The sequence below is a fragment of the Peromyscus maniculatus genome, chromosome 1 (genome assembly GCF_049852395.1).
Source record: "Peromyscus maniculatus bairdii isolate BWxNUB_F1_BW_parent chromosome 1, HU_Pman_BW_mat_3.1, whole genome shotgun sequence".
In the NCBI taxonomy this organism is placed as follows: domain Eukaryota; kingdom Metazoa; phylum Chordata; class Mammalia; order Rodentia; family Cricetidae; genus Peromyscus; species Peromyscus maniculatus.
In genome coordinates this window covers 193045349-193066392 of record NC_134852.1, presented here as the reverse complement: position 1 = coordinate 193066392, position 21044 = coordinate 193045349, and the positions used below count along the sequence as shown (strand labels likewise).

General features: G+C 43.3%; 1 protein-coding gene across 6 annotated transcripts; it reads right to left on the bottom strand.

Moving 5' to 3' along the window:
• Positions 1–1966: 1966 nt before the first annotated feature.
• Ccnj (cyclin J) lies at positions 1967–20921 on the bottom strand. 6 transcript variants are annotated; one of them, XM_076563082.1, is made up of 6 exons: positions 20809–20921; positions 19785–19894; positions 14593–14803; positions 5677–5976; positions 5433–5592; positions 1967–4894 (listed from the first exon to the last, which is right to left on the bottom strand). In XM_076563082.1, the coding sequence occupies exons 2-6, from the start codon at positions 19851–19853 to the stop codon at positions 4495–4497; spliced, it is 1140 nt and encodes a 379-aa protein (XP_076419197.1). In that variant the 5' UTR covers positions 19854–19894; positions 20809–20921; the 3' UTR covers positions 1967–4494. The 6 variants fall into 6 exon arrangements, with proteins under 6 accessions (XP_076419197.1, XP_076419195.1, XP_076419198.1 ...); XM_076563080.1 differs by lacking the exon at positions 20809–20921 and adding an exon at positions 20444–20582; XM_076563083.1 differs by lacking the exon at positions 20809–20921 and adding an exon at positions 20444–20582 and having other exon boundaries at positions 5433–5559.
• Between the last annotated feature and the right edge of the window lie 123 nt (positions 20922–21044).

The window sequence follows — 21044 nt, the reverse complement described above, 5'->3', positions numbered from 1 at the left end:
TAGAGGACGGTTAGCAAGTCGACAGAACGCACAAAATGGCGCTGCACACCTTTAAACCAGATTTCCCTGATTTGATAAAACTTTAGGGACAGAGGATGTCTTCTCTAAACTGCATACCAAGCCTGAGGTCCTGGACTCCAGGTTAAGAACTCCTCTAATTTAGGGTGGCAGTGAGTACCTGACAGTGTCTGGGGACACTGTGGGGAAGTGACAGTGGGGAAGGGCCAGGGGTGGGGTGGGGGGCAGCAGCAGCACGTTCTCCTCCCAGAGGGCGTGGCTTCAGTCCGGATGCTACCAACCGACTGTACTTGTTACTTTTAAAAACGGAAACAAGGATTTTAACCCACCCAATGACTAAACAGAGTCCCCGATTCTCCATCTGGTTGCTTCTAGCGTACCAGCCATATTTATGGAGGTAGATGGAAGCTGCTTGTGGGTGGTGGGTGGGGTTTTCACCATCTGCTTCAGAAGCAGCTGTTTAGTAACTCGCTTCCTGGGTTAGAGTCAGTGTAAAGCTTAGCCCCTGTTTAGAACACTTGTTGCCCCCTTTCCTGCTTCCTAATTCAGCCCTACAGCACACCACATACTAACTCTTCGGAGAGCAGGTGCTAATGCTGCATCAAAACCTGCTAAGGCTTCAGTTGAATTAAGTAACACGTGGCATTTATACCTAGGTGAACACAGGCTTACTCATTGCTGACTCTCTCATGTCACTCAACATTTTGTCCTGACTTTTCTCAAGAGCTCAGCCTTCAGGCTTCCTGCAGCACCAGCTTTTAAGATACTAGAACTCAGTTACATATGATTAGACTTAAGGCCCATTCCAGATGGAACCCACGTCCGATTGATACTGCTCAGGTGGCTGGGAATGTGGGACTAGATAGGCCATGGATCTATTGTTGTGCTAAAGACATATTATCAACGAAATGACTCCTAGTGGCATACTGTTATACCCATAGGTCAGTGTCTTGCTCAGTCATCATCAGAGAAGCTTCCATCTATAGTAGATGGGAACAAATAGAGAGACTAACTGCCAGCTAATGTGCAGAGTGAGAGACCTTGAAATGCTCAGTCCTCAATGGGATATCTCCATGAAACCTCTCCCCTCAGGGCTCAAGGAACTTTGCAGAAGAGGGGGTGGAAAGAGTCTAAGAGCCAGTGGGGATGGAAGACACCAAGGAAACAAGGTCTTCCAGACACCACAGGGCCGATGAAGGTATGAACTCAGAGTAGGTAGCAGCATGCACAGGACCTACACAGATCCAAGACAGACTGGGTCCCCAAACTGAGAGGGGGAAGTGGGCATGCTCTCCCATCCCTAAACAATAGACAACAGCTCACAAAGGGAAACTTTTCTCCAATGGAGTCTCACTGAATGTAGAAGCCACACTCAAGGGTAGGCCCCATTCCCTGTATAGATGGCTAACTCAAAATGAACCCAACGGTACCTTAGGAATATTTCTGTCTCATAATGTTTTGTATGGGCACCCCCCTACACTGGCCTTTTGCTTATATATTTTGGTTTCTAATTTTGTGTTTTCATGAGCTGTGTGTACGCATGTCTCTGCATGTTATGTGCTTGCTTTCTTCCTGTTTTCTGTTCTCTATTTTTTTCCTGTTTCTTTTCTAAAGATTGAAAGAGGCATAGAGTTAGATGGGAGGGGAACTGATCAAAACATATTTAATAAAAAAAAAAAGTAGTTTCAGTAAAAAAAAGAGTTTACTAACATACAACTCATTTTACGCTTAAAAGTCAAAGCTCAAAGTTGTCTGGATACTCTAATGGGCTTCACTGATCTGGATCTAATACACATAGGGAGACATGTTTCCTGCCACTGTGGCAACGTTCTCTATCTGGAGCCTCTTAGTGAATGCATCTGTGACTGCAAGTCGGACACGCATGACGACATGGCTCAATGAGGTTACCACTGAAAGCCTGTATTGAAAACAAAAAGCGGCAAGACCATTTTAGTGAAAACTACGTTTATTTTCACATCAAGTGCACAGCACTCATCTAATCCTGCTGTGTAGACTTAGCACCATACTCACTGTGTGTAGTTAGTCATAGCACAGATATTTTGGTTTGCAGTTTGTACTTGATAGTGTTTATTTAAGGGACTCTGGTTAAGTCCTTTTTACACATCATTAATCTCTTCACAGTACACATTTAATGATGGTCCAGTAATCTCAAAACAAAACAAAAAAACTTAAGACTAATTAATAAATTAAACAAAACAAAACCCAACCGTCTCCCCAACCCCCAAGCTAACTGTTGTTGAGTTACATTTATAATGAATTCTAATGTTTTTAAAAAAGTCATGATTCTCCAGCCTCCCCAACCTGGGTATGCAGCAATATTCATCAATTATTTGACTCTACCCCCCCAAAAGGATTAATCCAGTGTTCTTTAGCGTTTTAAATATAAACTGGAAAAAGTGTTAATAAGCTTTTTAAAAAGGCAAATATTCTTCGACAACAAGAATGACACAGACTAATCAATAAAAGCATCTGACAAGACATTAAATTACCACAGGCACTGGCTGTTGTTTCAAGTTAGGATTTCTATCCCAATAGCTTACATTCATAGCATTACTTGAGGTAGTTACAATACTGAAAACTGGACTCCACACTGCTGGGCTCTGTCTGTGAATTTGAAGGATACGTTGTCATCTTTTGAACCTACTTTCTCCTAATAATTCAAGTTTTCTTAAGGTAAGAATTCTAAAATCCAATTAGCAGCCTTTTTAAAGAGGAAAGGCGATAGGACAGTCTTCACGCTTGAAAACTGCCATGAGATCTTACCTGAGTGGTTTTCATCACCAGACCAGTAAGTCCACACTGTGTGTTCTGCATTCAAAATATGACAGTTAGCCTCCTTTTAAGGAAGGGCCATTTCTCTAAGAATTCCTGTTGGCAGGAGCTACCCACCTGCACTTACCCACTGGAAAGCCGCCTCTATCAGTCCATCATGCTGTGGAGCCCTCCCCTCCCCAACAAAGGCCATTGGCTGATTACTAAGACTCCTGCTGCATACCCACCTCTTTATAGTGAGTTCTCATCAACACACACTGTGGTAGTCTCACATCTGCCACAGTTTCCCTTCTATTCAAGTGCTATCTTATAAAAACATAGATACACCTTACTAATTTTAAAACACAAAGTTTCCCTCCACCAAGTCTTTCTTCTTCCGTGGATAAGAGCACAATGTACACAGTTTATCAGTTATTTTTTACTTTTTAAGTTTATCTGTTTCCCCTGCCCCCCATCTTGTACGGCCAGGTTGCCCTTGCTATAATGACTATTATTGCTGTCTTCACTCACTACCAATATAATGAACTGTCCCAGGGCATTTGCACAGCCCATCTAATGAAAACGGCGACTGAGAGTTTATAATCAGTACCCCTGCTTGCTTAGCTTGACTTGCTGGATTCCAAGGTTGCTTACAGAACTACCCTCCCCATAACAAAGTGCTGCATTAGCCCAACCTGAGTACTACCCTGGCCACCCTCAATTCCAGAATAATCCTACCAGACTCTACTCTAGTACTGATACTATACAGTATGTCTTCTCCTGAAAATTGTTTTAGAGAGTGACAACAAATCTGAATACAAACCACTGATTGCACTGGGTGACGCACAACCTGTCCATGCATGAGCACCACAGGACCCACTTCATTCAGCCTGTGCTACGTTAGATTCTCATCCCAGCAGGAGCACGTAGTCTATGTTACACAGGTGGTTCACGCCCTAACACTCCCAAGGCATGTTGGTTACAGCTAAGTGTTTCCAAGTACTACAAGTTCCCTGAGTTAAATATGCTTAATCCTGAAGAGTAGGGGCTGATCACTTAGGGGGGAGAACTAGCAGAGTAACATAAAAATTATGATCATGATTTCAAGGTATGTATCTGTTTAGCCCCTAATTTTAGTATATAAATCCAGACATGTATATTATTTATGATAGGAAGTTATATAAAATCATCTGTGTTTTTTTTAAATGCACAGATTAGTATACTTGGCAACTGGTGAGTTTGAACTTAGAAACCCACCAGCAGGCCAAAAAGACTCTGAGCTGAAAGATTAAAACAATTCTTCAAAAATTAATACTGTTAACTTTCCTTCATAAAAGGTGGTTTGGCAAGTCCACAGATAAACAGTAAGTCTTTGATGTATGTGCCAGCATAAGACCCAAAGCCTACCATGGCTCAAATCTCAGAATGGCAAATTTTCAGCTGTACTGAGCATTTTGAAATATTTGGACCATTGGCCAAGGGCTGGAACATTTCAGTCCCAGGGGCTGACACACATTAGTATCTGCCAAGTCCTCGTAGGTATTCAAGGTACTGAAGGGATGCACAGTCTCCTGGTGCTGCTGCCTGCTGCATTCTGACACGATTTGTTTTCCTTTCCTTTTGAAGAGGAGTACAAAGAGCTTGCCCCAGAGCTATCCCTCTCAGAACAGTCCGGGTCGGTGAAGACCTATGAGATGTATGTCATCACCTCTCAAAGCATGGAGTAATACATGGGAAATGTTCATTTATCTGGTAACTCCGGTTGTAAGAAACACTGAGACAGGGTTTAACTTCCACTGGTATTGCCAGGGACATCCCAACACCAGTCTGCATGTGGCCGAGGCTCTGCACACTAGTTTGGAAGCTCGCAGGACAAGTCTGAAGGGTGTAAGACGAGGTGTGTGTAGCAGACACAATCTGCTGGCGGCTTGGCTGTTCTGACACAGGATGCCGGTACTGCATCGCGGTCTGATGAAGGTACTGAGGCTGCTGGAAGTGAACTGGCCGTGAGGGCTGAGCTGTTTGGAACACACCCAGCTGTGCTGACTGAGGAGCTGACTGTCCCCTCTGTTTGTTCGCTTCTTTCACATCATTATCATGAGCACTGTGACAGGAGACAGGAAGCAAAAGCATTACCTAGCAAGAATGCTGCAGCGCCCCACTCCCACGGCCACCATAGCTCATTTCACAAACTGCCAGACTGTCCCCTCATTCTCACAGCAGCGATACTTTCCTTGTGTCTTTCTCAAGTGATTTATCTCAGTATAAACACTGCTGGAAGTTTTGAGTTCTTTACAACTTGGAATTTGAGGTCACATCCTAGTGACCCTTAAAATTCAGTAGTATGGAGATAGGTTGGGGTGAGATCTGCCTGGACTGATCTCAGCACTGTGGGCCTGCACATGTACAAGAACAGCTCCCTTCCCAGTCAGCTACTTAGGGTCATACCAACAACAGTAACTCTTACCTGGCTCACAGGCAAAGAATGCTCCTTTGCTGCAAACATTATTTGTTCACAGCAGCGAGCAACTAACAGAAGTACCCTAAGAGCCTTGAGCCTTTGAGAAGTAGTTTTTAGGGTATATTATACACAAAGGAAAATGTTACCTAGAAATTATAAATGCAAGAGCAAACAGGCTTACACCAATAGTCGTTCAATACACTGCACTAAGAAATCCCAGGAGTAAGCAGTAAGACGATGCAGTCTTGTAGGCCATGTTGGAGAAAGACGAAGGATAATCCTCGAAGAAGCCACACATGCAGCAGCTACTAAAGAAGGTGCATAATTTAGAAAGGCATAATCTGTGGAGACACCAAAAATGAACTTAAGCAACAGAAGACATGTGTCACCAGTGCAGTCACATGAGGGCCTTCTCAGCAACTCACCTTGCAGAGATACTTCCAGGAAGTAATCTGCGTATTTGGCCATGTAGAGTTTAGTCTTTTCCAAGCAAATCATTGGCCAGCCATCATGAAGATCTGTCTCATGCACTGCTTCAGAGAGGTAATACTCAATGAAATGGGCAGCTGTAGGAAGGCAGAGGTTCCACTGAAAGGTCTCTAATAGTAACAGTTCCATATGCAGCAAATTCTGCTTTGTTAGCACTAGATTCATATTAGTCATACAGCCCAGGCTGTTGAGCTGCTCCAGCTTAGGCACACTGTCTTCTTTTTCTTCAAATTTACCTTGTAAAGAAGGGGAAGGGGTGGAGAAAATGTTAGAACAGTGAGTGAGATCTGGAGGTCTTGCCAGCTGAATGGGACCTGCTGTCTGCTAGCACTGTCTCCTTTGTCTCACACAGATGCAGCTACATCAGAAGGCTCTTCTCTTCCATGTTTGCATGTTGTCTTCCCAGTACTTCCCCACCCTTGACCTTTAACCATTCTCTGAAAAAGATGTGCATAGATTTGAATAGTATACTACAGCATAATGGAAATAGTCATACATGCTAATGAGGCAGTAACTATCTACTGGATTTTTTCCCCCCAGAAAGTGTTCTTTTTGTGGACAGGTGGTAGTTGGTTAAAAAAAATTATTTTAGAGCATCAAGAATTTAACATCACCTGGGCGGGGGTGTCACACGTCTTTAATCCCAGCACATGGGAGGTAGAGGCAAGCAGATCTCTATGAGTTCGAGGCCAGCCTGGGCTACAGAGTGGGTTCCAGGACAGTCACAAAGCTACACAGAGAAACCCTGTCTCGAAAACCAAAAAAAGATTTTAACATCAAAACTTTATCTGGTTAAGTGCTCCACAACTGAGCTACACCCCGAAGTAGTTCTTCGCTTTTTCTGAAAACTAGTCAGCATCAAGTATTTAATCTGGGCAAATTTTTAGCATAATCTCAAGAGCAGAGAGAAAGGAAATTTGGAAGAAAAACTGAGTAAATTACTTTAATACAGGCACTGCCATTTCAAAAACAAATACAAAGAACAAACCTACCTCTACCTCTTCTCTTCTGTAAGTTTACTTTTCAAAAAAGGGAAGGGGGCTAGGTCTGGTGGAGCCTGCAGCATGACAGCATGTGCCTATGATCATTTGGGCTCAGGCAGGACAGTAAGTGTGAGGCTATACACAGGTCATATAGTGAGAACCCAGCTCATCAGGTGAAGGTGTTCGCTGTGCAGATCTGGACACCTGAGTGCAATCCCCAGAATCCACAAAGGTGGGAGCAGAGATCACACTTCACAAAGTTGTCCTCTGATCTCCACACAGTATGCACACCCAAGTACAAGTACATGTTTCCCTTCCCTCCAATAAGAATGCTTTAAAGCAAAGGGAGTGGTGGGGAAGAGGGGAAGATTCTTCTCTTCTCTTAAATCTCCTCACTCAAGGCAGAACAGGAGGAAAGGTGACATGATAGGAGTTCATTATTGGAAGCATCAGCTTCTGAGAAAATACTCATCTAATGTTCCAGCTATTCACTGAGGAACAAGATTGTCTTTCCACCTAAAAAAAAACTGTTTCTACAGATAATGAACCAACTTACATTTAAATTTCCAAACAAGCACTACTACACATAAAGCACACATTTAGGTACTTGTACAACGCAGGCCTGGCTCTGGGACATGGCAGTCCACAGAAGAACAGAGATCAGGGCTAAAGCAGCCTACCTTTCAGTACTGTGTTCTATTTTACACTGACGTTTAAAAGTTATAATTACAGATTTCTCACAGGGGATTTTACATTAGTTCTTGTTCAAAACTATTGTTAGAAAGTTATTTTTCAAAAGCACACCTCATTATATATAAAAATTGTTTTAAAACTGGATAACGATTTCAGTATCACTTGCTTTCCTTGGAAACCTTGTAATTTTATTCTACCCATTTATAAACAACTTACAGGGAAAGGTAAGAGAGACCACCAAAGCAGGGACACCAACGTTTCCTGGTGAAGGTTCTCTTCTTGAAGGGTAGATCTGTAACACTGGTTAGAGCTGCTACCACAGATGGCAAAGGCCAGGGCCAGTCAGCTGACAGCATGCCAGCTGGGTAGCCAGTGGGGCTTTGCTCACACTGGCTCACCTTGGGGCTGGAAAAAGCTCTGCTCCTACCTAGGAGTTGGCTTAGGGAACAGAACTGGGGTAGGAGGTTTTGTCCTTGATGACAGGAGACTCTAAGCTCCTATCTTGAGAATAACTTAATAGTTACTCCTGCTCTAGAGACTGTGAACTTCTTTAAAAGCAAACCACTTGTTGAGATACTGGGTCTTGTGCAAGCTTTCTACATGTTCGGCAACTGCATAGAATTTTAATCTCAAACACTGTTTTACAGTGTCCAGACTGGTCTGAGACTTGACTTCCTCCTGGCTCAGTCTCCTGAGTATCTGGAATTACAGACATCCCCTGTCCCCAGCTCAAAACCACTCTAAATTACTGTAGAGAGGAGAAAAGCTTATGTTATTCAGACTTTAAGAATCTAGATAGCTTTTTCTAATTCTAGTCATGTAAGAATGGCATTTTATATAACACCACAGGTCTTCATGACAGTGACCAGCATCACCACTGAAGAGGAAAGGAAGTCACTGCTCTCACAGTACTAACATGAAGTTCTGCAGAAGGAAAATGAGGCAAGCAATTGTTCAGTCCTTCCAGATGAAATCATCAAGGCTTTCAAGTACCTTGCCTGCCATATGTGTAGAAGCAGTACCAGCTACATACTTCAAAGGAATGTTATAAAAATTAATGAGTTTATTTATATCATGCTTTAAATTCCTTTGAAGAAATTAATATACCATAATTCACTGTAATTCAAGGATCAAGGGTGTTTCATATTCTCCCCTTGAAACTTTCATCATCAAAAAATAAAACTGTTTATGGTCAATTTCACAGCTCAAGAAATCAAGATGTTACATAACATCAGCCAGTTCACCCAAGGTCAAATAAGTTGAGTGATACCAAAAACAGGAGCCAAAAGAAGACTTTTATATTCTCTAATCTGCATTTCTAAACTAAAACATCATGCCAGACTATATGGGGACAGCTATCAGAATGACAGACTTCTGTATCTGTGTTTATAAATATTTAGCTATTGAACAAATGTCAAGGAGTTTATGTGCTGATTTTCAAAGTTAAAAATAAATTGCATAGCAGAACACTGTGTATATAAATTAATAAATCTTAAAAAAATAAACTGCATGGGGCTTGAGAGATAGCTCATCCATTAAGAGCACTGGCTCTTCCAGAGGACCCAGGCTCAATTTCCTGCACCCACATGACGGCTTACAACTGTCTGCAACTCCAGTTTCAAGGAATCCAACACCCCCATACAGACATACATATGGGCAAAACACCAATGCATATAAAATAAAAATAAATCATTTACAAATAAAATAAGCCGGGTAGTGGTGGCATACACCTTTAATCCCAGTACTCGGGAGGCAGAGCCAGGCGGATCTCTCTGAGTTCAAGGCCAGCCTGGTATACAGAGTGAGATCCAGGACAGGCGCCAAAACTACACAGAGAAACCCTGTCTCGAAAAACCAAAAATAAATAAATAAATAAATAAATAAAATAAAATAAATTGCATGCCAGGCATGGTGACACAGGCCTTTAATTCCAGCACCTGGGAAGCAGAGCAGGTGGATCTCTCTGTACATTTAAGGCCAGTCTGGTCTACACAGGATGTTTTAGTCCAGTCAGCTACATAGTAAGACCCTGTCTAAAAAATAAATAAACAATATGCTGCATCAATAACCACATTTGAGATTCTAATTCAGTCTTATGTTTTTGGGAATCTTTTTGTTATAGATAGTGGTATAGATTCAACTACATGGAAGAATTTCAAAAAGCGTGAAAATATCAAGTGAGTTACATGCATTCACATCTATCATTATTGTGTTAACTGCTATGTACATTTTAATCTACTTGTTCATACACACAGATCACAAAGATCAGGGTTTTTTTCACTTGAAAGGAAATACCAGAAGCCATATGACTATATTGATAAAGGGCCAAAACAGGAAATGAGGATAAAGGAAATTCATATCAGCTTCCCAGAAAATAAAGAATTAGAGGCCAGAAACAAAACACCAGATCCTCTTTCCTTTACAGGAAATATACAGACCAGCCATGGAAACCACACATTTTCAACAGCAAATGGTGACTTTGTGGCAGAGGAGATGGCACAGTGAGCAGGGCAGAGGATGCCATCTGGAGTCCAGCCAACACTCTATTCTTTCATTACCAAACAGAAGAGTCATCTATATTGTATAAAAGAAACCTCACAAACTACTAAGACCATTAATTTAATAGAGAAATAGAGAAAGAACAGGAAAAGGCAACCTATGGGGACGGGGAGGCTAAACTCATTAAAAATTAAGATGTAAATGAAACCAACTGTGAGATTTAATTTTTCACCGAATAAAAAATAAAGTAAAAAAACTTAAGTCAATATTCATGAGCCAAGAGAAAAAAAACATTTCTTACAAATTATTAGCACTAACAGTAGCACTAAGAGCCTGTGACTAAGAGTCTTCACCTTGAGTCCAAGATCATGAGTGTATACCAGAAGCCTCATCTCCAAGGCTGCTTCTAAACTGCCCATAAACTCAAGGCTGCTCAAACAAGCTGAAGCAAGCCAGGGAAAGCAGGTGAAATATAAGAAGTTATTTTCCTGAACAAACAAATCTACTTTAGAAAAACTAGGCTCTTTAGGAGTAAGAAGCCAGGCTAGAGATTCCAGAACAGCATACTAGGGAATTGGTCAGTATAATGCTCAACTTTTTATACTGCAATTTTCCCATGTTGCCCTACTTGCTCCTCACTACAACTTTAAGCCAAGTCAAGTGTCTTTATTTTCATTTTATAGAGAATTAACCTGGGACCCAAGGGTTATTGAAATTTGTACTGTTAGGGATTCAAACCTAAAAAAAAAAAAAAAAAATCACGACAATCTGACTCCGAAATACTACAAATTAGATAATGTACAGGCCCTTCCTTCCCATTTCCAGTAGTGCAGCTACCCAGGTAGGTAGATAAGCATTAGCTCCAAGAACATACAAACTGTGATCTGTCTTTGGCCAAATTACATACAGCATCCAATTATTATATAAAAGTAGACTCCACCAGGCAGTGGTAGTGCATGCCTTTAATACCAGTATTTGGGAGGTAAAGGCTGGTGAATCTCTGAGTTCAAGGACACCATGGTCTACAGAGTCAGTTCCAGGAGAGCCCGGGCTACCCAGAGAAACCCTGTCTAAAACAAACAAACAAACAAACAAATACACACATCAACCAAAAGAGAGAGAAAAGAAAAAAAAGAATACAATAGATACTACATACCACAAATTTGTAACACGAATCATCCAATGAAAACAGACTAACAGTTTATAAGCATCCTAAGCTTTTCTGACAAAGTATTAGAGATTGAGAGGAGGACAGACTGTTGCTAAGTTCCAGTCTCTTCAATTCTGACCTAGTGGAGGACAATTGCTCCAACTCTTACCTACCACTTACTCAGGAGGGCAGAGGCCTTGATGCATACACCGAGCATACCCACTCTACCTGGGAAAAGGAAGAATGTTTAAAAGCCGGTCTCTCTCAGGAACAGGGGGTCAAAGGTGACAGCAGAACAAAGGGAAGAGGTATCTGGTTCTTGCAGTAGTAAGTGATGGTGGTGCTTTGAATGATAACGCTCCCACAGGCTCACATATTTGAATGCTTGGTCCCCAGTTGGTGGACCTGTGGCCTTGTTGGAGGAGGTGTGTCACAGGAGGTAGGCTTTGAGATTTCAGAAGCCTCCACCATTCCAGTTGGTTCTCTCCCTGCCTCGTGGTTGTGTCTTAATGTGAAATTCTCAGCTATCACTCCAGCACACCTGCCTGCCCATTCCCACGTTCCCTGCCACGGTGGTCATGGCCTCTACCACCCTCTGGAATGGTGTGCCCCATTAGATGACTTTATAAGTTACTTGAGTCGTGGTGCTTTGTCATGGTAGTAGAGAAGTAATAAGACAGCGATAAGCAATTCCTATCTGAACTACAGCAAATATGAACACAACATCTTGTTACTAGAAAATAAGCTTTAAAAATTACACACTGCCACAGTAATTACACCAAATAATCTTCCATAGAATAAAAGGATCACAACCACACATTGCAGTATGTAATTAAAAACAAAATCTGAAAACTCCATTTCAATCATCCTAAGACACTACAAGAATCAGGTCCCCTTCCTCTGTTAGGGAAATAGGAAAGTATAGGAACTTGGCATTATGATGGCAAACACTATATGGTGATCAAAAACTTTTCTCCTGCAGACAGGGTCTTGCCATGTTGCCTGAATGTACGGTCTACCATATCTGGCTTAAAATTCTCAGTAACCAACCAGATCTCGAAGTGGACTTTAGTAGTGCAGTGTAATACAAGTACCCCTAATTAGTTTGGTAAGTTACTAGTAAGCAAACTTTAGTCACAATATAAATTATTTTATGAAATTACGCTAATATCATTCATTATTTACAATCAATCCCTCAAGCTTAGCTTCCTATTTGCTTCAGAACACTCTAAGAACCACAGAGAGCAAGCTGGGACTTGGCAATAGTTGAGTTGACAGTAACAGGCATTGCTGGCCATAAAACTATTTTTCATGAATGATCTTAAAATTTAAAATAGCATTGCTTTTCTGTCTGACGGCCAGAGTACGTCTCTAGTATGAGCTAATTCTGTAACCTAATATTCTATGGGATTAAAAACAAACAAACATGTTTCTTATGGATTTTTATACATCTGACCTGTCAAGTACAGGTTTTTCCAATCTTATGTAGACAAACTCTAAAGGGCTTCACAGCCAGTGATGAAACAAATGGAGCATTTTATACGTGATTTCCTATGAACATAAAACTTTAATTAAAGTTAATTATAAATGTGTAAGTACTACTCTGGCTTCAGGGTGGGGAGTGGGGACTATGTGTCTAGATTTTAAAGGGGAAATAAAGATACTCAGGAAGTCTACAGCATTCTGCTAAGAATTTGGCTCAGGAGGCACATGATGTGACTAGATCAACAGCTGACTTGTAAGAGTTCTAATGCTTCACTGTTCAGATCTCACTCTAACCCACAGGCAATGGGAAGCCATCACTATGGTTGCGTTTTATTTACATTCATCTGGTTTCACAAAGGATCTGAAATAATTTAAAAAGTCATTCAAGTAGAAGTCTTGGGAGTATGAAAATAAAATCTAAGAGGCTCCAATCTGGAAATGATACCACCTAATAATGCACTGAGTTGTATAGGTTTATTAGTTGTCTAAGCAAAAAGATGTTTTAGAAAGATTACTAGCTTCACAGCCTAAGAGGAATGTTCTTATCATAGCAGCCACATTGGATGCCAACCTTCAGTGAGATCAGAGGTCAAGGTTGACAATAACAACCATATACTACTCTGAAGTAAGGCTAATAATGATATGGATACTATAAAAACAATACCAAAAACAATTATCAATTCAACTTTATATCAAATGGGATCTTTTTACATTGTTGAATGAAGAAAAACTCAATTCTAATTCTTTTCTATGCCCTCTCTCTTCAGTGTAGATACTAGCACACAACAAGGTGAGGCCTAGCAGCACATTCTGTATGGGTAAAAGTAAGTCTATCCGATGACATACTGAAGTCACTTCCTATCAGTTGCAGAAAACCTGATTGAGTTCATTAAACCTACACCATGTAGCCAAGACAAAGTGTGCAGCCCCTTTACGACCGAGTTTCTCAATTCCAGCCACACTGATGTTTTGAGCCAGAGAATCTTTGTTCCAAGGACTTGTTCTTTGAATTACAGAGTGTTTAGCAGCATCCAAAACATCTACACACTAGATACTATAGTGTTTCCTAAGTTGCTTCTGGTTGTCAATCACTGATCAAAAGCAGTGGTTCTCAATCAAAATGGTACATCAACATTACCTTTGGATTTTTTTTTTTTTTTTTTTTTTTTTTTTTTTGGTTTTTCGAGACAGGGTTTCTCTGTGTAGCTTTGCGCCTTTCCTGGGACTCACTTGGTAGCCCAGGCTGGCCTCGAACTCACAGAGATCCACCTGGCTCTGCCTCCCGAGTGCTGGGATTAAAGGCGTGCGCCACCACCGCCCGGCTACCTTTGGAATTTTTAAAGTGCTAAAAAATAAAAATACCCAGTCCCTATTATTCAGATTCTGGCACAGTATATTAATTACTTCTCTCATTGCTGTACCCAAATATCTGAACAGAAATAGCTAAAGGAGAGGATTTACTTTGGCTCACAGTTCAGAGAAAGGGAGTCTACCATGGTGGGGAAGACAGAGTGGCAGCAGTAGCTCGATCTGTAGTGCTGACTGGGAAGCAGAGACAAGGGAATGTAAGGGGTCAGCTGGCTCCCCCCACCTCCCCAGACAGGGTTTCTCTGTGTAACTTTGCTCTTTGTAACTCTCCTGGATCTCGTTCTGTAGCCCAGGCCGGCCTCTGCCTCCCGAGTGCTGGGATTAAAGGCGTGCGCCACCACCGCCCGGCCTTTCCCCCTTTATTTAGGCCAGGCCCCAGCTGTAGAGGTGCATATCCGAAGTGATTCAAAATCATGTTGACAATGAAGATGAACCAGTAGATTTGTGGTGCTTAGAATCTGTATTTGTATCAGATCTTCAGGATGGAGGGCTTGGGCATATGAGTTTTTAAAAAAAAGTCAGAATTATTTTTTAATACCTAACAACCACAGTACATACTTCCTAAAAGCAATAAACTGAAATGACTGGGATTTGAAGATAATTCACTGAGTTCTCTATAGTTTTATCATATAAACAACATAGATTTTAGTCATGTAAATCAGATTCATACTCACTTGCTAGAAGCAGACAGGAAAGCGCAACTAAATGCAGCTGCTGAATAGAGATGTCGTAACGATCCATGAAGAGGTCCAGCAAATAGACAGCAAGATGTCGAGCGGAAGGGCAGAGAGTGAAGCGGTTGCTCACGATGGCAATCAAATCAGCAAAATACCGCCTGAGACTCAGCTGAGGGGACTGGCCCTTGTAAGAAGGCAACTGCAGCTCCTAAAGCAAGAGGAAGAATATTTCATCTATGGAAATAGCCTCATAATGCAGACTTAACATTGTTTTCCTAACATACTGTGTTGTAAGAGTTTAAAGACTCTTTTGCTTGAAAGGAATGTAGAAATAAAGTTGAGTGGGAAGAGGGTATATGCTTGAAGAATAACAAAACGCAAAGCCAACCACACTCCAAACCCTTCCTGCAAGGTTGAAAGGGAGCTGACCAGTGAGCATGCTCCTGGAACTGTGCAGACAATACTTCAGACAGCGACCAGGACTTATCCATCAGTAGCTTTTAATCTGACTTCCCTTCTATCAGTTAGGATCTTTACTTTGCCACCTTTCATATACATAACATTTTAAAAATCATCAATCAGTATTTACTCTCAGGACAATATTATACAATTTGTTTTTAAACTCTGTATTAAGAGATTCTGGGGTTGGGAATGTAGCTTAGTTGTAGAGTATATTCTTATCATGTGCTATGCCCTGGGCTCAGGTCTCAGAAACATGAAACACCTGTGTATCAAGATGGAAAGCTTTCAAATTCATTTTGTAAGATGAGTGTATCACCAAGAATAAACCTGACAGCTAATAACAACAGAAGAAACACAAACACCAAAGCACACAGAAACAAAACAAAAACAAAAAAGGGGGAAGTACCTGGACTGCCTAAGCAAACTGTATCTTGAAGGATGCCGTCAGAGTGAAAAAGGCGGCCCACAGACTGGGGGAGAACGTTTAAAATCAGACATCCCATACAAAGAGGTCAGCAGCAAATTACTTTTTAATCTTTCCCAAGACACACTGTTACTTAGCTACATCTCCAACACTTCCCAAGTTACATAAAGAATTCCTACAACTCAAAAGCAATAAAACAACTCAATTTTAAAGTGGGAAAATAAACAGACATTTTCCCTAAGCAAACAGACAAAGAGGGGCTCGAGAGATGGCTGAAAGGGTAGGAGAGCTTTCTGTGAAATACCCAGCACTTACACACAAAGCTGGGTAAGGCTGCATATGCCCCTAACTCCAGCAAGGGGAAGGCAGAGGCAGGCAGACTCCCAGGGCTTGGTAGCCAGCCAATCTAGCCAAAACAAGTTCCATCTTGGCGGGAGATTCTTTCTCAGGGGAATATGATGGAAAAGTGATAGAGGAAGATATCCAATCATGTACATGTACATGTACCATACATACAAAAGTACAAAGTAATGCAGAGACAAACAGAGAAAAACCATAAAGTAACCAACAAGTAGAGATGCTCAACATCATTCATCATTAAGAAAACACAAACCAAAACCACAAGCTACCACTTCATACCCATCTAGACTGCTATTATCAAAACAACCCCGGCCCCAAAAATGCCCCAAAGAGAAAATAACAAGCATTGACAAGACTATGGAGGAACTAGAATCCTTACCCATTACTAATGGTAACACAAAATGATGCAACTGCTGTAGGTAACAGTGTGATAGTTTTCAAAAACTTAAATATAGACTCATCCCATGATTCTACATTTTCACTTTTAATTATGTATCTCAAATATTTGAAAGTAGAAAGGTAGGTATTTGTACACCCATGTCCATAATTACCCACAATGAGCAAAATGTGGAAACAACCCAAATGCTTATGGGATGAATGCATGCGCGCACTCACACACACACACACACACACACACACACACACACACACACACACACACTCTCTCTCTCTCTCTCTCTCTCTCTCTCTCTCTCTCTCTCTCTCTTCAACTTTAAAAAGGGAATTGTAACATATACTACATGGATGAACCTTAAAGATAATATGCTAGTCACATAAATAGACAATTCTTATATTAATATGATTTCATTTACACCAAGTATTTGGTCAAAGTCACAGAGGCAGAGTAGAATAGTGGTTATCAGGGTCAGGTGACAGACGAACTGGAAAGAGTACAGCGTTTTAGTTTAGCAAGATGAAAACTTATCATTAGCCTCAGGTATAAACAGTGGAAATTGTCTCAAGCCTCCTTCTAGCAGGTGAATTAAAATGCAGAGATCATTACAATACACTGTTGACACCACAGGGCATTGAGAACTCCAAAGAAGACCTCGCTTGGCCTACGGGATAAGGAGTTGTAGAAAAAAAAATGAGGCCTGAATATTACATTAAAAGACTAGGAATCACACCTGGAAAATATTGGTGGGCTTTATTTTTAACTATGTTAATTTTACCAACATTAGTAAAAACACCCTGAAACCCCAGGGCCATCAATACGAGATTGTATTTGTATCCACTGTTATTAGTGTGTGAGCACCTGGTATTTGTGGGTAGGCACACATGTCATGCTGTACATATGGAGAGCAGTGCTTTGTCGAGTTGGTTCTCTCCTTCCTCCTTTACGGAGTCTCTAGGGATAAACCTCAATCACAAGTACCCGCTGAACTATCCCATAATATCTCACATAACCTGTTGAGCTACCTCACCAGCCCCAGAGGTTTTAAATGATGTATCCAATGAACTTCCTTTGTCTTTTTCAGTGGGCAAGTACAAGTGCTGACCGGATGGACGACTGTCCGGGCCGGCTCTCCCTGCACAGGCGCTGCAGATTCGCAGGCACGGAAAAGAGGCTACACTTTGCTCAGCCACAAGTCTCTTCTGCTCTTTCCTCAGTCCCTTAGCATGGCACACTCTCCTTCTGATTGGCTTCTCAGGAATCCAAAGGACCAAAGCACAGGGAAGCCAATGCACCAAGTCTAAGTCCACACAGGCAAACCAAGTGCCATCCCCTCCCCAGACTGGGTTAACTCTCTAGCCAGGATGGAAATAAAGACCTCTAGGAAGTGTTTCTCACAAGACGACAATTGTTTCCATTTGCCTTTACAGCTTCTCGGCTTCCTTCCACAGAGTTACAGCCCTGGAGCAGAATGACAGAAGACAAGCACCTAAGGGACAGGTGCCTGGGAAGTCTTTGTGAGTGGGAAACTATTTACAAAAGTAGTAGAGTTGGCATTCACTGTATTTCACTCTTCCTCAGTAAACACAATGCTGGTCACATCAACTATTTCTTTAAAAACTGGAGGTCTAAACATGGACCATCTTTCACAGCAAATGAATGGCAACCGCCCCAGGGAAGAGCTACATTCAGATGCCCTTGACTTCTAAAGCAGATTGTTGAGTCCGAGCAGGCAAGGACCTGTGGCACTAAGTCACTGCTCTAACACCTTGCAAATACTAAGTACTGAACATGTTGCATAAACAAACGACAAAATCACTGACAGCTGATATTAGCATTTTTAATGAGGAAAGTTTAACTTCTTGACTCCACTGTACTACAAATAGTTATCTCTCCAGTTGTAAAGTTCAAGACCTATGAATTAATGCAAATCCTTTATGTTACCATTAGCTGAAATCAGGACCATGGTCTACACTGAGCTTAAAGACAACATAAAGGCAACCCCGAGTAGTCTGCAACAGGTGGCCTGAGACAGGCTTCAGAAGAAATCCTTCACATCCACCTGACTACAGGTCTGTCTTGTTCCGTGGCCCCTTCGGAGACTGCACAAAAGCATGCAACAAATCCTAATTTAAAAAAGGAAAATTCTACTTCTAAGATGACCTGCAAAACTAATTCAGGCAATTTACTCAGGATTAAAACTACCTACACATAAAATATTAGAACTAAAAATCACGAGGATCACCATGGAAAAAGAGTCTTTAAACTTTCCCATCCACACAAAAAGTACCATTTATACCAACTAACTAGTTTGCTACTAGAGAGAGAAAAAGACTGACACTTAGAAAATCCATGTATCTCTCCCCAGAATCAAAAGTGAATTGGGACAACCCCCCCCCACACACACACACATTCCTAAGAATCATTCCATAGTTGGAACATTTATGTAGAGCAGTATCATACGGGTCTGGGATGTATTCAGGGCAAGAGACCGAATGTCAGGATTAGTAAAGAACATTTAGAAATTTCAAGCTTTAGGGAAAAGGGTGCACGTTTAACACACGAAGCCAGATCTCAAGGTCCCAAGGTACTTAATGTGGTCAGATACACAAGATACAAATCTATTATCCTGGGACCCTTAAGCCTCAAGCTACATGAGTGTCTTATTGAAGAGTCAGCTGTTTTGATTCTTCGTTTTCTACACTTAAGGTGGTTCTTTTAGAGTCAAGGTGAAACTGAGTTAAATTAGAGATCTTTCTAGATCTCTCCTTTAGACGTCAGAGAAGCAGGGCTATCCCATAAATCCGACTTAGGACACTCAAAGTAAAATCGTTACTTAAGAAGCAATAATACGTCGACTTTGGTCCAAAAAGGGTGTATTTTTTTTTCAGTGTTTATTAAGTATCCCGCATCTACTTTCTACACATGATAGTAAGGAGCAGCTCCTTCCTTCCACCTTAAGGCTTTTCAAACAGCCTCAAATCTGAAGGACCAAGTAACAGTAAGTTAACACACAGCTCTTAACTATAAGCTGAGCACTGTTCTAAGTCCGCGTACAGCACGGACATCAGATTTCACAATCAGCCCATAAGAAACGCTCCAGCTTATTTATTTCTCCTCTTACAGACGAGGAAACGGAGAAACTGAGAATTAAGTAGTCTGAAGTCTCACAACAAGTTTGAGAGCTGAGTTATGTATTAACTGTGGCTTACAACAGCTGCACGCAGCATCAAGTAGAAGCAAGAACGGCTGTTCATTCGATACAAATTCAGCATTTTACACACACACACCCCAAGATCAAAGCCATGATCCACCTCGCAACACTGGAACATCGCTTTCCACCTCCCTTCTCCCAACTACACACGCCCCACAACTCCTCTCCACATTTTCAGGTTCCTCTGATGCAGCCCAAGGAAGGAAGAAGTTAATTAACCTTGACAAATAAGCAAACTCGCCTTCTCTGCCCTGGAAAGTGGAGAGCAAAAAAACCTAACTGGCCTCTCCAGGAAGCAGAAGAGCCGCGACGGGAAGGTCGGGCCTCGGGGTTACCTTGTACCGAAGCGCCTGGTGAATATCCGCAGCCAGCTGTCCTCGCCACCACTGCCCCTCCAGCTCCATGGAACCCGGCGACGCGCCCGGCCAGACGCCTCAACTTCAGTCTGGAAGACACGCCCCAGACGCGGTCACCGCCAGCCACTTCCCCTCCACGACCCTCCGCGCCCCCCGCCACCAGGGCTGTGACCTCGGGTCACCCCGCTCGGCTGCTCATCTTCACCTGACCCGACCCCAAGCCATCCTCCAGCGCCAGCAAGGCCCGATCTACCCAGTCCAGAGGCGCGGGCTTTTAAGTCTGCAATCGCCAGCGGGAGGAGCTGCGGGAAGGTGCAAGCTTGGGAACCTCGGGGTGGGACGGCCGGGCTTCGGCTCGTCGAGTCCCGGGTTCGAACTCTGCGGCCCGCGCCGGGAGCCCTGACACCGTCCGGACGCCGCCGGAAAGGAGGGTGAGCAGCGCTAGGCCAGGTCGGCGCAGACAGCCGGGCGCGCTCTAGCACCCCGGGGGGGGCCGAGGTACGCCGGCCGCGGCGCGTCCCCCGCGAGCGGCGAACAAAAGGCCGGCCGGTCGGCCGTGCTCCGCGCCTCGCCTCCCCTCGCGATGCTCGCTGCCCTCCCCGGCCAAGCCCGCCCGGCCGGCGCAAGGCTCTTCTTACCCGGAACCGCGGCCCTCACAGCCCCAGCCCGGCCGCTGTGCGCGGGGCGCCGGCAGCGCTCATGCCGCGGACGGTCGGCCCCCCAAGCCCCCGCCTCAGCTCGGGCCCAGCACCGGGCCGCTCGCGCCGCCCATTGTTAAAGGACCGGCGGGCGGCTCGGCGTACAAAGCCAGCGCGGGGGCACGGGCCGCCCCGCGCTGCCAATCTCGTCTCGCGATACAGCGGGGTCGCGCCGCGCCGTCCAATCGGCGGCCGGGCCGAGCCAGGTGCCGCTCCGGCTCTGCGAGGGCCCCCGCCCGGCGCGGCGAGCCCGGCTGTCTGGCTCTGCAGCCCCCGGCGTCTGTCGGTGCCCGCGGGCCACTCACCTGCAGAAGAACCTTCCTCGATGGGTCCTGGGTGCGGGCAGAGAAAGTCTGCGACGCCCCGGCCCTGCGATAAACCGCGGCAGCGCGGATCTGGCCCGCTGTCTCTCACTTCGAGGGGCAGCTCTCCCGGGTCTCCCCGGCCTCCCAAATAGGCTTTAGCTGTTCCCACAGTCCCTAAGCCGCTTGGCTTGTTTAATTCTGCTCCAGTTCCACCTCTAGACCCAGTATTCTTTGAG